Here is a 17,920-nt window from a genome sequence, read left to right on the forward strand (position 1 = left end):
ACGATTTGTATGTAATAGCAAAATTCAGCAGAATAACTGGCTGGAATTTGATTATTAATTGTATCATACATGTTTGAAATGTCAGCTTCAAAAGCTGATAAAATATGCCTGTTATCACAAGAATATGGGCATGACTGAATTAAAGTTTTAGTCATTATGATTATTAGTTAATATTATGTGGTTTTATTGCAGACGCACAGGATTATATTATTTCCTTACAGAGAGTGGACAAGAAGTGGGCAAAACACATTTATGTATTGTACACGTCCTTGATGCCATCAGGTAGTTATTACTGTTGATGAATGGTTGTGTCACATAAGCATGAATTTTACATGTTATTTCTACTATTTTTTGGAAACACCCACATTTTTTTTGATTGACTTTACCTTTTTTACTGATACATATGTTTGACTGCAATTAAATGTTCAACATTTTTGCCATCACACCAGTTTGTCCATCATCTGTTAGTCTGTCCATCCATCTGTCAAATATTTTGTTATCTTGTCTGTCTCACGAAAGAAAAAAGCCTATTAATATTCAATGTTTTTCGATAATAAACTCCCAGGTTATGCCTCTAAATCTTTTTACCATCAAAATCAGCCTTAGAATAAATTTTATGCGGCCACATTTTGATGAAACTTGAAATATAGATTTGTCTCCAAAAGATCTCGGTTCCTTTTGATATTGGCATATATCAGACTGTAACTTCATGGATTATGGTCCCCGATTGTATGAAAAATCACGTTTTTAGCTTATGGACACTTTAGTAGAGGTATGTTTATAACCCTAAGATCTTGGTTCACTTCCATATTACTGCATCTCAGACCGTAACTTCCTGGATTATGGCCCCTGACTGTAGGAAAAATCGTGTTTTTAGCATGTGAAAATTGGACCGAAACTATCCAACAAAATGGTCGCTCCTTGTACACAAATAGTGTAAAAGTCTGTAATGCTAAGGTTTTGGACCCTCTAGAGGTCTAAAATTTTATCCAATTTTGATGAAACTAAAGATATATGACTATCCTTTCAATATTTGTGCATATCAGACCGTAACTTTCTGGATTGTACGAAAAATTGTGTTTTGTTTCTTAGCTAGTTCTCTTGCAAAAGGTGGGTGTATCTTGCATTACAACCGTTTGTTCATTCATAATCACAGTTTGTATCCGTATGAAATATCTCTACATTTGATTGCTAATAATTCGATAAAATTCTGAATCCAAAAACTGTATAACTGAGAAAACATTCAGCATATTTGTATGAAGTTCAAAGTAGGAATCTTAATCATTGAACCAGCCACAATGGGTATCAAAAATCAATCTACTTTCCGGTCAATTACAAAGAATTAATTAATACTTGTTGAATAAGAAGTCAGTCAAACTTGCCAGCTATAATTTACCGTCATATAGTATGAATAAAATAAAGCAGATAAATAAATGGAAAAAATCACATGGAGTCTCCTTTTTTTTTTTTCTTTTTTTTTTCTTCATTGCTCCAGTTTTTCTATATATGGGGTTGACAGCTCTGACAAAACCTTGTAAACCTTGTGACTTAAGTTTTGAATCAATCTTTGTGATGTTTACCTTGTTGTTAAATTCCAGATGAAGGAATATAAATTTATTTTTATTTACCTGACAGTATCTTGAATTCTTTTATTTGGTTTTGCACAATAAAACCCCTCGTACATTTGTTTACAATTTCTTTTTTAGGGAATATAAATTGGAGATTTTAGATCGATCTTTTCAGCCAATGATACTACTAATAGAAGAAGGAGATAGAGTCTGGTTTCTTTGGGATAAATTCAAGGTATTTTGTAGATACCCTAAAACATGCCTACATGAATAAATTGTTTCAATAGCATTTAGTAATTTACGAAGGGCCATTAGTGCCAAAAAAAAAATAAATAAATTATTAATCCATTTGAACGTGTTGGTATCTTGTTTGAACGAATTAGTATCTCGGTTGAACGAATTGGTATTTCGTTTTAACGAATTAATTATCTTGTTTGAACGAATTAATTATCTCGTTTGAACGAGTGACTATCTCATTTGAACAAGTTACTATCTCGTTTGAATGAGTTAGTATCTTGTTTGAACAAATCAATTATCTCGTTTGAACGAATTAAGATTTTGATTGTACAGAAGCATGGAAGGGACATGCAGAAATTGTGTTTCAAGTAAAGATAATATGATTTAATACGCGTAGGTTCTTTACTATTTCTAGCGTTAGCGCCAGTAGAAGGAACTACACTTGTGAAAAGGGGAATTAGTATAGAATACCTTGGAAATTATCCAATTTGTTTAATGTTAGCCACAACATTGTAGTGAAGTCATTGTTTTATGACATGTACATGCTTAAACAGACACTACGACAGGTATATGTATGATATTGTAAGGACGTGGATTTGAAATGCACCCAATGGGCGTCCTCGCTAGAGGTAAAGGGACATAATTTATAGGTGAGGCGGTCCCATGTGACCTCATTGTTTACCTTACAGCATTGTTTTCCTGTACATTCATTACGAACTGGTGTGTTGACAAACGTTTTGGTCGTTAATATTGAATTTAATCCTGATATGGGTCTTTTATCATCGATAAGGTCACGTGGAACCAAGTTTTTACTAGCGACGTCTGGTGGGAATTCCTTCAGTGAGGCCGCCCATTAAGAAATAAAATGGTAGATTGTGTTTTAGCTGAATTTTCACTAGCTCAGTGAACAGAATTACAGGTGTACGATTGCTTGTCAGCGATGTTTACATATTAAGGATTAATGTTATTGTTGTCAGATGAACTTATTTCCAGTGTTTTTTGCCTTGGAAGAGGATTTGGGTGAGTTTCTAAGATAGAGGGGTGGAGTGAGAGTGTTAAAAAGAAATAACTAATTTGTGCATGCAGCATGCAAAACGATGCCGCAAAATTTATCGCATTGCACGTCGCATTCCTCCCACTAGGGTTTGTTCGTGTCATCCACAGTTTTTCGTGTCATCCCAGGATATCAGCCTTTGAAGGTTTGACAAGATGTGTGCACGGAATGTAACCACCGCACTGGTTGTTTGAGGCTCAGCCCCGCTTTACGCTTTACCATTTTTCAATTAAACTATTAAATGGCCGAACCGTTCTAATCTACTTAAATATGTTAATAAATGTCTAATGAATAGTTCATATAACATTTAAGGCCTAAACAAAGACCTGCAATAGGTAGATTTAGCTCTTGCATAATGCCTATTTAAGCATATACATGTCATAAAACAATGACATCACTACGATGTTGTGGCTAATTCTGGCTAACATTAAACATATTCGGCTTTTAAAACGTGAATAACATCCAACATATTCTATACTAGTTCTCATAAATGTACTTCCTTCGACTGACGGTAACGCTAGAAATAGTAAAGAACTTAAGTATTAAATGACATTATCTTTACTTAAAACACAATTTCTGCATGTCCCTCCCATGCTTCCGTACATCGAAATCTTAATTTGTTCAAACGGGATGATTTACTCGTTCAAACGAGATAATTAATTCATTCAAACGAGATAATTTATTCGTTCAAACGAGATAATTTATTCGTTTAAACGAGATACTAACTCGTTTAAACGAGATACTAACTCGTACTTATGATAATTAATTCGTTCAAACGAGATACTAATTCGTTCAAACGATGATTAATTCGTTCAAACGAGATACTAATTCGTTCAAACGATGATTAATTCGTTCAAACAAGATAACTAATTTGTTCAAACGAGATACTAATTCGTTCAAATGAGATGATTAATTTGTTCAAATGAGATACCATTTCGTTCAAACGAGATACTAACTCATTCAAACGCATTAATATTTTTTTGTTTGTTTGGCACTAATGGGCCTTTGTAGTTAATGAACTGGAATATACAGGTCACAATTCTATTGAATACAATTTGGTACCTTGTACTTTGGGTTTTTTAAGCTGAGAAAGTATACATATGGTTTTATTTCAAATTATTATTTGATAATCGTTAAAAATTGTTTGTAAACTCCAAAAATAGTGGAGTTGGTACCAGGGTTCTTAATCCATTTTGAAACCAACTGGCCAGAATTGGGTCAAATGATGAGGTCCCGGTAGGAAATTTGTTTTGAGATTATAATATTCCATTCCCTTTAATATAACCAGACTTCAGCAAAAATAATTCTTGATTATTTGTTATGAGGAATATCGTATTCTAATGTATGTTATTACCACCATTTGGAAAATTTTCCATATTTAATTCATGTACCGGCTTGAAATTCATGTCAGTAATATTCCTGAATAAATTACCGTCTTCATTTTTTCGATGGATATAAGCTGATACAGCACCATGGTATTTCTTCAATTTGTAGTTTTTGTCTATCACGTAACTTGCAAATGTGTTTATTCATTCGTCCATGATTGATCACGTGACAACCATAATTGAAATTGCTTTAAAAAAAAAATTCTGTGCAACTATGCCATATAGTTTTCAAAAATAATAACAACACTATTTTTAAAATTAAGCCTCATGTCAGCATGTGTAGGCCTATAAAATAAAAAATCATAATAGTAAACGCTATTTAAAACTAAAGCTAGTAGGGCTGTACGATATTCTCGATATAGCCATTTATCGCGATATGGTATTTTCAGACCCATCTACGATATCACGTGGCCAAAAATCGTCGATATAGTGGTTTATCGAATATTGCCAAAAACTTCAAATGTCGAAAAGAATTATCATAAAAATAGATAAAAAATACACTATACAGAAGTGAAAATTAGCCAACGGCAATAAACTATAAAAATGAAACTAATGTTTTGAGAATCGTTAAATGTTGAAAACTCTTGCGTAGTGTCCGCATCCGTTTTTCACTGCATTGTGTATGCGTTACTTTTACTTTTTTTTTAATCTACAATAAATTGTCAGTTGTTACTACATGTAAAGCTTAGGCCTACTAAACGCCTGAAATTTCCCACTACCGCGGCTAATTACCAGGCTATAAATAGGTTGTCATATTTTTAAAAAACAAATATTTTAGAAAACTCTACGAAACTTAATTTCTGAAAGCAAGAATAAAACGATCTATAAATAGATTACTGTCACTTTTAGGCCAGGAATACCACAGCCAATCGAATGCATGAATGGAAGATAGTCAGGATCATTTAGTATTTGTTAAACTGTTTGAACTTACAATACAAGACTTGAAGACCGCATCTACTTACTTTCGTTGCACGTGATATTTGAGGATTTTCTTACACAAGGTCACAAGCAGACGCTTTTTAACCATCAGCGGTTGTATTTAATTTTTATCCAAAAAGGATGTTGTTTTGTTCATTTTAATAAATCTATATTATAAAAAAAAGCAAAGTTTAAAGTGCATGAATAAAGCAATTCTTACCCACAATTCTTACTCACACTGTAGTCAGCTTTAATGCATTTTATATTTAATTTATTTAATAGCAAAGTGACATTATTATAAAATATCGCGATATTTAACTATATCTTTGAAAAAAATGCCAATATCGATATCGTCCCTTTTTGCAATATCGTACAGCCCTAATCGCTGGTTTATTGAACTAATTCTGACCGATGTCACAGGTCATCGGGGTATTCGGCATTGGTGATTTGGTCGGAAAAATAGATTATTAATGACTGTTTCTCGGTGTATTCAGTATTCTATCCGAGAATTATATTCAACTAAGATTTAAATTTAATTAACAACTAGTCAACGAAATTATTATTTTAATATCAACCGGTACTTGGATTTCATAGATGTGCGATTCCCGAGCGAGATGCACAATCCATGCCGAGATTGTCTTCCTAAGTTCCTTCGATTGCCACGTGGCGATCCACAAAGGCAACTTACTGGACCTGGTATGAATAATCAGCAAACTTGTTTTGTTTTTTTACCGGATTATCAAAATTACCATTACATATATGCTAATTACTGGAATTATGAACTAATAGCTGATTCTCATTACTAAGGTATGACTGTTATTGTAGCCGACAAGCAAGTTGATTGACTATAGATGATTGAGGTATAGATGTTCATTAGGCGAATATCTTGACCGAGTTCAATGATTAATATTTGCCATTAAAGCTAAGCAGAGCTAAGCAATTTCTTTGGTCGATGCTTTGGGACAAGATAACTAACTGATGGAGAGTGATGAAACTTAGTGTATAGTTTCACTCACTACCTGGTACTTCAAAACCGGAGTTTGATAGTGCACATTTTATGCTTAGACTAAGCATAGATAATCGGTTTGATTACTCACTACTTTTGAAAAAGATAAATGTGCAATTAATAAATATGTGTCATCTGTTGTTCTTTTTGTTATTTCGGGGGCTTGTTATAACTTTATTGATGGTCTGCTTCCACCCTTCATCTCTTGATCAAATTTGAAAATAGTTCTTTTCACACTGACAAATGAGTTACTACACAATACATTGAAAATCCGTAAATCACATCCCAGGCAATACATCTTCTTTAAATCAGAAACATTAACAGTCCACTTCCTGATCAAATTCAAGTTCACATAGCCAGAAGTCAAACGTCAAAAAGGTTATGGAACTTTATAATCTTTGCTCATTACATGTACATGTAATTACCTTGAAGGAAACCTAACTTAATTAACATAATGTAATTATGAATGTGATCAAGGTTGATAATGGTAATACTAATAACATCATCCAATATGACACAGACCACTTTACCGGAAAATAAAATAAATTGATTAATGGATAACTTGATGGATAACTTGTAGTGAAGTATTGACAGTGATTTGAACCTTTTTAATAATCACAACACCCTGAAAGAAAGATGAATTAATATTATCAGTGAAAAAAATGTTGATACTGGCATGTAGAAGTGTTGTGATTTCACTTAAATTCAAAAACCATTAGAACAATGACTCCACAAACCATCAATGGTTCCCTGAAGGTTGAGTAATTAAATCAGTGAGTAGTAAACCACTCTACAGACCTAATGCCTTGTAAAACAAAGTGAAAGTCATTAATAAATATCATTTTTATACGCCCACATTTTCATGTGTATGTATATTGTTGTCGCCTCCGTCTGTCCGTCTGTTGTTCCCTTCACATTTTGTTTGACACTCTAAAGGTCACAATTTTTATCCGATTTTAACGAAACTTGAAATGCAAGTGTATCTCCCAAAGATCTTGGTAACTTCCTGCATTATAGCCCCTGATTGTACGAAAAATCGTGTTTTCTAGCTTATCTGATTTTAAAAAATGTTTAAATATATCACTGTTACACACTGATGGTGGTTGAGTTTGAATCTCGTAGCAATTGGACCAAAACTGCTTGACAAAATGGCTCCTACTTGTATTTGAAACTTCAAATACATGTTAATATCCAAAAGATCTTGTTTCATTTTGATATTCATGCATATTGGACTGTAACTTCCTGATTTTAGCTTGTTCTCTGTCCATCTCTTGCAAAATGTGGATGTACCTTGCCTGGCAACTGCTGGTTTACAGGTATTGTAAAGGCAATATTGTTGCTGGCCTTATCGACGGACATTAAAACAAATCTCATTTGAAGAGTAGCAAGGCATTCAGTAGAAAATGTATTGTTGTTTAGGACCTCAGGCTTGGGGTGTCTTGAGTTTTGTTTAAGGGGAGGCAAGGGTCGACAAATGTCAATTTTGACTCAAATTTTTGATTTTTTATATTTGCATATTTGTGATGTTCATTCATTTTTATTTCACTTGTAATTAAAGAAAATACATATAAAGTGGTTTATGATAGAAAAAATGGACTTTTGAACACTCTTGCAATTCAAATTTTGCTGTTTTACCTCTTTATGTCTTAATTTCTCAAAAAGTAAAATATCAACAGTCGACATGTAAGGACACAATAACAACACCATATTGATAATTGCACAGAGAAATGTCCTAGGAACATTTTAAAAAAAGTTCCAGGCTTCTACCTTTGATACTTTCAGAGAACGATTTTTTTTAAGCAGTAAAAATGATTTTTTTTGTTTCCATGGTAACCAGTAAAGCAGATTCCCCCAAAACTGCCGATTAGCCTATTTTGTCAATGTGAACAATTCCTGAAAATTTCAAGTTGATAGCATTATTAGAAGCCAGTTATTTTAAAATTCATATTTGTCGAGCAGTGCCTCCCCTTAATACAGCAAACTTCGCATAAGTCGGATCTAAGTGGACTGACCAATTTTATCCGAGTTAAGCAAAGATCTGAGTTAGCCGAAGACCGAAATTCAATCTTAGCTTGATTAGAAATAAGCTGCAAGTGCCAGATAATAATTGATTCAAGTTTTTGTTAGTATGTGCGAGCAGATAACTGCCGTTTTGTCGCCATCTTTGAAAAATGTTCGAAATTTTCCCGGAAAGTGTCTCATACAGCAGACAGCGAGTTTCAAATTTTTCCGGGAAAATTCTATTATTGTGTCGCATCAAATAGGCTGATTTGAGTCAAAAATGATAGGGGAAAATATTATGGGGCTATGTGCATGGAATAGCTAAGCGTGTTTTAGACCACCGAGACATACTGTTGATCCGACTTAGGCAAAGGAAAAAAGCCGGAATTAGATCAAAGATCCGACTTGGCACAGAAATTTAATAAGAAAAACATGCAGGATCAAATTGTCCAAATGATTTTATCCGAGTTGAGAGAAGATGCAACTTACGCTACGTTTACTGTATACTTGATTCTCTTGAAAACGATTGACAGTAAATTATAGCCAACAATGAAGCTAAAAAGTAATAATAATTAAAGAGGTATTATGTAAGATTTAGATAAAGAGCTGGCCGTTCTTGCTATTGTCCTTAAAAAAAAATAGATAATGCAAAATGAATATTTTGAACATTTCATTCAAATTACTTTTTTTTTGAGCTAAGTCATCAAGACAAGATGTGTACGTTGATCGTGACCACCGTACTAGTCATTTTATGATGCCAGAGAAGGTATGTTTGGGGTGGAAGGAGCTCTTGAACAATAATTGACGTGTATCAGTTTCTTTGAAAAATACTTTAGTTTCCAGTTGGCCTGTGATTTTGGTGTTGCTATTTTTATAGACGGTGGTGTCAAGGAAATCTATGCTGTTAGGAAAGGAAATCTATGCTTTTAGGACTTACATTTGCGGTTAATTTGACAGATGGATAATGATTGTTCAGAATGTTGAAAAACGTCCAAAATTCGGCTGGTGTGTATGTCCAGACTATGAAAACGTCATCTAGAAAACGTCCATAGAAATCTGGTTTTAATGGGCAGAGCGGCAGAACTTCCCTTTCCCACTCCGCCATGAAGAGATTTGCATACTTAGGGGCAAATCGTTTTCCCATCACAGTTCCGGAAGACTGGAGGTATACTTAGTCGTTGAAAGTGAAGTCATTCCTCCTCAGACAAATGTCAAGTAGTTTGAGGATTTCTTCGTTCGGCCTAGATGCTTGTGGGTTCCTAAGAAAAGCTTGCCCAACTGCTTCAATACCAGTGTTATTATCGATGTTCGTGTACATGCTCTGTACGTCGATGGATATTAAAATGGTGTGTTCAGGGACTCTTAACTGTTTGATTTTGTGAATAAAATCGTTGGTGTCTTTTAGGTAGGATGGGTGTTGGCATGCTAGGGGTAATAAGAAATGGTCTATATATTGTGATACTTTATATGATTCGCTGCCACAGTCTGATATTATTAGGCATCCGTTGGGTAATTTATTAGGTATAAACCATTCCATTTCTGGATTTTTATGTATTTTTGGTAGTGTATAGAGATGTCGTTGTCGACAGTCAGATTTAGCGGATAGATAATCATATTGTTTTGCTGTTATGTATTCCTTGTCCTGCAATTCATGTAAGATGTTGTTTATTAAGGTTGCATTGTCCTTAAAGATGGATTGGTCTAATTTAGCGTAATGTTTAGGATTATTTAATTGTTTTTCTGCCTCAGAGATATAGTCTGCACGATACATTATAACACAACACAAACCTTTTTCGCTTTTCTTAATTAATATGTTTTTGTCTTTTTTGAGGGTGTTTAATGCTGTTTTAGTTGCTTGGTTGAGATTTGGTTTTTGTGATTGTGGTTGAAGGGATGATATTTCTGTCTTCATTTCGTCGAAAGTTTTTAGAATGGCTGGTGATAATGACTTTTTAGGTGGTTTCCATGTGGATTTTTCTGTGAATAATTTTTTACCTCTGTCAACGAAAGTGTTCTTTGGAAGCGATCGGTTACCTGGGTGATGGGTTCTAGGATGAATTTAAGACCTTTATCAAGAATGTTCATTTCTAGGGGGCTGAGAAGTCTGTCACTCAAATTGACAACTGTTTGTCCTAAAGACGGCTTCTCATTCCTTTTCCCTAATCCTAGTTTAAATTCCTCATCCAGCAGTTGATGATCTCTCTGGCCATGTCTGGGCTCCAGTGGATGGCTTTGTTACCTTTCAGTTCTATTTTGCCCTTGAAGGTTGGTAATGTGATGCCGTTTGGTGAAGGTGCAGTGGAGATTAATTGGTTGTAGCTGGTGATGTTTTGGTAGGTAAACTGATTTTCTTGTCGGAGTCGGAAGAAGTGGGGTTCTTCTCCAGGGGATAATTTTCTCTTGTTGGGTGTGTTTCGGGAGCCTGGTTCTCTGTGTGCCTGGTTTAGGGTTAGGGTTAGTTTCCAGTTTATAGTATAGCCCTTCTCCGGGTTACCTATTTAGGGTGTTTTCCGGTATTTAGTGTGTTTTTCTTGTGTTTTCTGGTATTAAGTATAACATGGTGTTTTCCGGTATATAGTATAGCCACCCCCTCCTGATTGTATGAAATGTCACATTTTTAGCTTGTGGTCCCTCTAGAGGTCACAATTATTATGCGATTTAAAAAAAATGTTCGATTATATCACCGTTACATAACAATGTTGGTTGAGTTCAAATTTCGTGACAATCGGACCAAAACTGTGAGACAAAATGGCCGCCCCTCGTACGCAAATAGTGTAAACGTGGTATATCAAAGTTGTAGACCCTCTAGAGGTCACAATTTTGATTCGATTTTGATGAAACTTGATATCATGTTTATAACCCATAGATCTTGGTTCCTTTCAATATTCTCGCTTATCAGATCGCAACTTCCAGAAATACGGCCCCTGATTGTACGAACAATCACATTTTTAGCTTGTGGTCTCTCGAGAGGTCACAATTATTTTCCGATTTAAAAAAACGTTATGTTGGTTGAGTTTTAATTTTGTGAAAATCGGACCAAAACTGCCGTACAAAATGGCCCCCCCCCCTCGTAAGCAAATATTGGATCATAACTTCCTGAATTATGGCCCTTGATTGTACAAAAAATCACATTTTTAGCTTGCAGATTCTCTTGAGGTCACAATTTTTTTTCCGATTTTAAAAACTGTTCAAATATATCACCATTTCACCATAATGAAGGTTGAATTCGAATTTTGGGAAAATTGAAATGAAACTGCCCAACAAAATGGCTACTCTTTGTACTCAAATAGTAAAAGTATATAATATGAAGGTTGTGGACCCTCTAGAGGTCACAATTTTTATCCGATTTTGATGAAACTCAAAACATATTTTTATATCCCAAAGATCTCAGTCTCTTTTGATATTCGCACATTTCAGATTATTGCCCCTGATTGTACAAAAAATCGTGTTTGTTTTTAGCTTGTTCTCTTTCCATCTCTTGCAAAATGTGTCCGTATCATGCCTTGCAGCCACTGGTTTTTATTTTCAAAGAACAGTTCATTTTTTATTAAAAGTAACTTCTTTTTTGTTAAAAGTGAACTATTTTTATTTAATTCACCTTGATGGAAACACTGGGTCAATATAAAGGACTTTGCAATGGTTGAATTGCTGTCAAAAAATGATGTATCACTATGCCGTAATGTAATCAGGCTCAGTATAAGTGAAATCTATAGCAAAGAATTATATTTATTTATTTATTTATTTGTGAATGTAAGAAAAGATTGGGTGATAAATAAAATCTACTACACCTTTTTTATACATCCACATTCATAATGTGGACGTATTATATGGCGGTATATTAGATTCAAAATTCTAACATGCTATCGTCTAATTTCTAACCTCCGTTCATGTAACTTCTAACCTTAATTCATGTAACTTCTAACCTTAATTCATGTAATTTCTAACTTGAATTCGTGTAATTTCTAAATTAAGACAATGTATAATCCAACTTCTTTATTTGTTCAGTGTAAATTTTAATTCTATTTCATCTTATTTCTTTTATTTAGACGAAGAACGTTTTCTTCATTGATTCTTTACACATTTAGAATTTTTACACTTCTGCCTAGCAACCATCATTATCAAGTCGTTTGATGTCGCCACTGCGTGCTCATTTGGTGATTGCGCACCTGGTAGGGACCATTATGTTTATATAAACGACTCGCTCTTCGCCTGGTTGGTGATTGGGCGGAGTGATGAGAGAGAGAGAGGGGGGGGTAACGACCACTTGGCACAAACTAGGTCATTTCTGGACTAACATAGGGTTCAATTTATTTCAACAATTCGCTTGCGCGTAGAGGTCTTTAGCAGTGGGAGGACCCGGAGAAAACCAACGAGGTTGGACAGACGACCCTTCTCCTTGACAAGTACAACCAGGGAATCGATGGTTAAATTGAAAACAACATCGAACGTGAAATGGTTGGTAAATACTACTTCAAATAAAAGCCAAACAGCATTTTTTTTTTTCAATTTTCTTCAAGACAGTTAAACCATTAATAATATTTATTTACTGTTAATCTGTATTCTATTACTACTCTAACAAAAATGATAAACTTTTTCTTGATATGGTTCAATGATATAAATTTAGAAACCTCATACTGTAGGGATGAAACAGCCTTTTCGGGGGTCTGGGATAATCTGTTCATGTGGATAGCGATGGAGTTTTTATTTCTGATTCCTTCATTACACCGACCTGACTAACTTTATGGTAGTTTTTTTTCCAAAAATATTTTATTCAAGTTGCATAAAGCAATACCGAAATTCATAGATAGCGGTTTATCGTCCTACTTTTCTACACCATCTAGGCTAATGAAGACGAACTTACGGTGTGCCATGAGTGAAATTTATGGTCTACTTTTATTACGAATAACAGCTGCAACGGTTTTCGTCCAACCCGAACTACTAGACACTGTATATGCCTACAATAACGGCAACCTCCGCAAATCACAAGGACGGAACTAATAATGTCAGAAATATTATAAAGCATAGTTTTGCCAGTGTGTATATACTAGCTGACGATGTTATATAACCCATAGACATATATTTTTTTTTATGATATAACCGCTATATTCCGGCGTGGTTATCCGTCCCTTGTTATTGATACAAGACGAGGGTCTGACACGGACAGTGGCTAGTCGTTCGGGTAGTATAAAGAGACATATTTTAGAGCATTAACAGACTAATTTATAGATCAACAGTATATAAATAGTAATTGGCTTAACTGTAAAATAAAAATAAAATAAAATTCTCCAAATCCTGCACTTGTCTTTAAAAAAAAATAACAAATGCTGTTTAGCTTATATTTAAAACAGTATTTGCAAACCATATCACGTTCAATGTTGTTTTCAATTTTTACACTCCACCAAACCATTCAACCTGACGAAGAGTGAGTCGTTTGTGGCAACATAATGATCCCGCTCAGTGCTCAATCACCAAATTGAGCACACGGTGGCGACACCAAACGACGTCATAATGATGGTTGCTAGGTAGAGGTATCAAAATTCTAAATTTGCTCGACGTTCATGATTAACATGTAAAGTGGCAGTGAAGTAGACATTTTTCGTCTTAACAATAGAAATAAGACGAAACAGAATTAAAATTTACACTGAACAAATAAAGAAGTTGGATTATACATTGTCTTAATTTAGAAATTACACGAATTGAAGTTAGAAATTACATGAATTAAGGTTAGAAGTTACATGAATTAAGGTTAGAAGTTACATGAACGGATGTTAGAATTTTGAATCTAATATACCGCCATAGTATTATGCCGTCGCCTCTGTCTGTGTGTGTGTATGTATGTCTGTGGGTCGCCTACAGGGCGCAATTCTTACTCGATTTTCTTCAAACTTTGTATACTTATTCCTTATACCCTAAGGATGATCCCTATTGTTTTTGGTGCATGCACGACCCCCAGGTGCAGAGCCATGCCCATATTTTGTTTTTGTCGTCTACAGACCACATTTCTTAATGTATCATTTTGAGACTGTGCATACTTGTTCTGTGTACCCTAAGGAACATCCCTATCGTTTGGGCCCAACCCCCAGGGGCAGAGCCACGCTCATTTTCTTTTTATGTGTCTGTGTGTCGCCTACAGGCCACAATTCTTAAGTGATCATCTTGAATCTTTACATACTTATTCCTTATACCCTAAGGATGATCCCTATTGTTTTTAGTGCATGCCCGATCCCCAGGGGCAGAGCCACGCCCATTTCTTGTATTTGTTTGTTTGTCATCTACAGGCCGCATTCTTAATGTATCATCTCGAAACTTTGCATACTTATTCTTTGTACCCTAAGGACATCCCTATCGTTTGGGGTGCATGCCCAACCCCCAGGGCAGAGCCACGCCCAATTTCTTTTTGTGTATCTGTGTGTCGCCTACAGGCCACAATTCTTAATCGATTGCCTTGAAAAAATTTCATATGAATTTCTTATACCCTAAGGATGATCCCTATTGTTTTTGGTGCATGCCCGACCCCCAGTGGCAGAGCCACGCCCATTTCTTGTATTTATTTGTTTGTCATCTACAGACCGCATTTCTTAACATATCACCTTGAAAATTTGCATACTTATTCCTTCTATCCTAAGGAACATCCCTATTGTTTGTAGTGTATGCCCAACCCCCAGGGACAGAACCACGCCCATTTTCTTTTTGTTTGTCTGTATGTCACTTACAGCCTGCAATGCTTAATTGATCGTCTTGAAAACTTTTTTAATACTTATTCCTTATACCCTAAGACTGACCTCTATTATTTTTGGTACATGCCTGACCCCCTGAGACAGAGCCACGCCCAATGTTTGTGTGCCTTTTGTGTCGCCTACTGGCCGCAATTCTTAACAGATCAATTTGCAGATATTAAATATAACGGACCAAAACCGGATCAAATACCTTTTCATCTCGCAGGACAAGTAGAAATGTTAAGATACAAATAATTTGGCTTTTCACAACTGATCCTGACACGTTGGATAATATTTGAATCAATTTAAAGCGAGAATTTCATATTTTCTAAGAAAGTAAAAACATAATTATTTCTATGTCTTTTGCTCAATAGGTTGTCAACTCACTATTATACGATCATAGGCATTCACCCCGGAAATAATAACACAATTACCTCCCTTGTTTTTCTATTCTTCCCCCCCCCCCCCCCCCATGGAATAGCTATCTTCAAACGTTTGAATTTGAAGTTGAAAATGATATTTTTGCCAATTTCTCAACTGGCAATAGTGAATTATAGGATTTAATAGGATTATTCTTTAACAAGGTAGAACTGTTTAAAGATAACATCTATTTTAAGGCTTTATTTTAATACATTTTAAGAATATAACTTAAAAATATGAAATTATCGCTTTAAAACAAAATGGATTCGCATTTAAGAACTTTCGCAACGGATGGCCATAGAATAAAATTTAGTCACGAAGGGTCCCCACCTTTTTTATTTATAAGATATTTATAGCCTAACCCAACTCATTAATTGGTGATTAACTCATGTTTATTTTATTTGCTGTTTCAGTGCAAGAAATCTCACAGTATCTATCAAATAGAAGCACCACCTATAGGATATAGTGATCAAGAACCCTATATTGTAAGTAGAAATATTCAATCAAAATGTATATTTATATGACCACACATAGTTTGATATACAATGATTAATGGAATACAATATCAAAAAACCATTGTTTTATCCAGCTAATTGGATTTTACAAGGCCGGTGCAAAGGGGGTTTTCCAAACTAAATATATATCGATAATGGAATCACCAATTTTCATCAATTTTTTTTATTTAGGAGTTTTTGCATTATTCCTATTCATAAAAAGAAAAAATTCTAGTCTCAAGTTTATCTTTAAGTAACTACATTTTTTAAAAATATGAATTTCATAATTTATTTTTAACATATGCAATGAAAACATTTTGTTAAAATTATCTACTTACATAGATAGAATATTGGTATTAAGAAATGAATTATTAAGAATGGTGGGTGACTGATTTTCACCATTTTTTTTATGTATGATGGATAACCCCTCCAAACCCCAGTGCCACAATTTTAGATCAATCGAACCATTTTTATACGCCCACGGACGTCCGTCCATCCACAATTTGTTTGTGGACACTCTACAGGTCACAATTCTTATCCGATTTTGACGAAACTTGAAATATAGGTTTATCTCCAAAAGATCTTGGTTCCTTTCGATATTGGCATGTATTGGATCGAAACTTCATGGATTATGGCCCCTGTTTGTACGAAAAATCACGTTTTTAGCTTGTGGACACTATAGAGGTCACAATTTTTATCCGATTTTGTTGAAACATGAAATCTAAGTTGATAATCCAAAGATCTCGGTTCCTTTCGATATTAGCGCATATCGGACCGTAACTTCCTGAATTATGGCCCCTGATTGTACCAAAAATCGTGTTTTTAGCTTGTGGACCCTATAGAGGTCATAATTTTTATCCGATTTAAAAAACCGTTCAATTATATCACCGTTACACCCAAAGGTTGGCTGAATTCGAATTTTGTGAAAATAGGCCCGAAATTGACAGACAAAATGGCTGCCGTTCGTTCTCAAATAGCGTAAAAATATGGTATATCAATGTTGTGGAGACTATAGAGGTCACAATTTTTATCCGATTTTGTTGAAACTTGAAATCTAAGTTGATAATCCAAAGATCTCGGTCCCTTTCGATATTCGCGCATATCGGACCGTAACTTCCTTAATTATGGCCCCTGATTGTACCAAAAATCACGTTTTTAGCTTGAGGACACTATAGAGGTCATAATTTTTATCCGATTTAAAAAAACGTATTATTATATCACCGTTACACCCTAAGGATGGCTGAGTTCGAATTTCGTGAAAATCGGCCTAAAATTGACAGACAAAATGGCCGCCGTTCGTTCTCAAATAGCGTTAAAATATGGTATATCAAGGTTGTGGACACTATAGAGGTCACAATTTTTATCCGATTTTGTTGAAACTTGAAATCTAAGTTGATAATCCAAAGATCTCGGTTCCTTTTGATATTTGCGCATATTGGACCGTAACTTCCTGAATTATGGCCCCTGATTGTACCAAAAATCGCATTTTTAGCTTGTGGACCCTATAGAGGTCATAATTTTTATCCGATTTTAAAAAACATATTATTATATCACTGTTACACCCTAAGGATGGCTGAGTTCGAATTTCGTGAAAATCGGCCCAAAATTGACAGACAAAATGGCCGCCGTTCGTTCTCAAATAACGTAAAAGTATGGTATATCAAGGTTGTGGACACTATAGAGGTCACAATTTTTATCCGATTTTGTTGAAACTTGAAATCTAAGTTGATAATCCAAAGATCTCGGTTCCTTTTGATATTTGCGCATATTGGACCGTAACTTCCTGAATTATGGCCCCTGATTGTACCAAAAATCGCGTTTTTAGCTTGTGGACCCTATAGAGGTCATAATTTTTATCCGATTTAAAAAAACGTATTATTATATCACTGTTACACCCTAAGGATGGCTGAGTTCGAATTTCGTGAAAATCGGCCCAAAATTGACAGACAAAATGGCCGCCGTTCGTTCTCAAATAACGTAAAAGTATGGTATATCAAGGTTGTGGACCCTATAGAGGTCACAATTTTTATCCGATTTTGTTGAAACTTGAAATGTAAGTTTATAACCCAAAGATCTTGGTTCCTTTCGATATTCGCGCATATCGGACTGTAACTTCCTGAC

General features: G+C 34.8%; 1 protein-coding gene across 1 annotated transcript in view; it reads left to right on the top strand.

Moving 5' to 3' along the window:
• LOC126828357 (uncharacterized) overlaps positions 1–17,920 on the top strand; it is a 209,077-nt gene that overhangs the window by 108,757 nt on the left and 82,400 nt on the right. Inside the window, exons 8-10 of the mRNA XM_056102298.1 lie at positions 193–282; positions 1,707–1,803; positions 15,719–15,790. Of these exons, the coding sequence (XP_055958273.1) occupies positions 193–282; positions 1,707–1,803; positions 15,719–15,790 (259 nt within the window). The remainder of the gene's footprint in view (positions 1–192; positions 283–1,706; positions 1,804–15,718; positions 15,791–17,920) is intronic.

This window comes from Patella vulgata, chromosome 7, assembly GCF_932274485.2.
Source record: "Patella vulgata chromosome 7, xgPatVulg1.2, whole genome shotgun sequence".
In the NCBI taxonomy this organism is placed as follows: Eukaryota; Metazoa; Mollusca; class Gastropoda; family Patellidae; genus Patella; species Patella vulgata.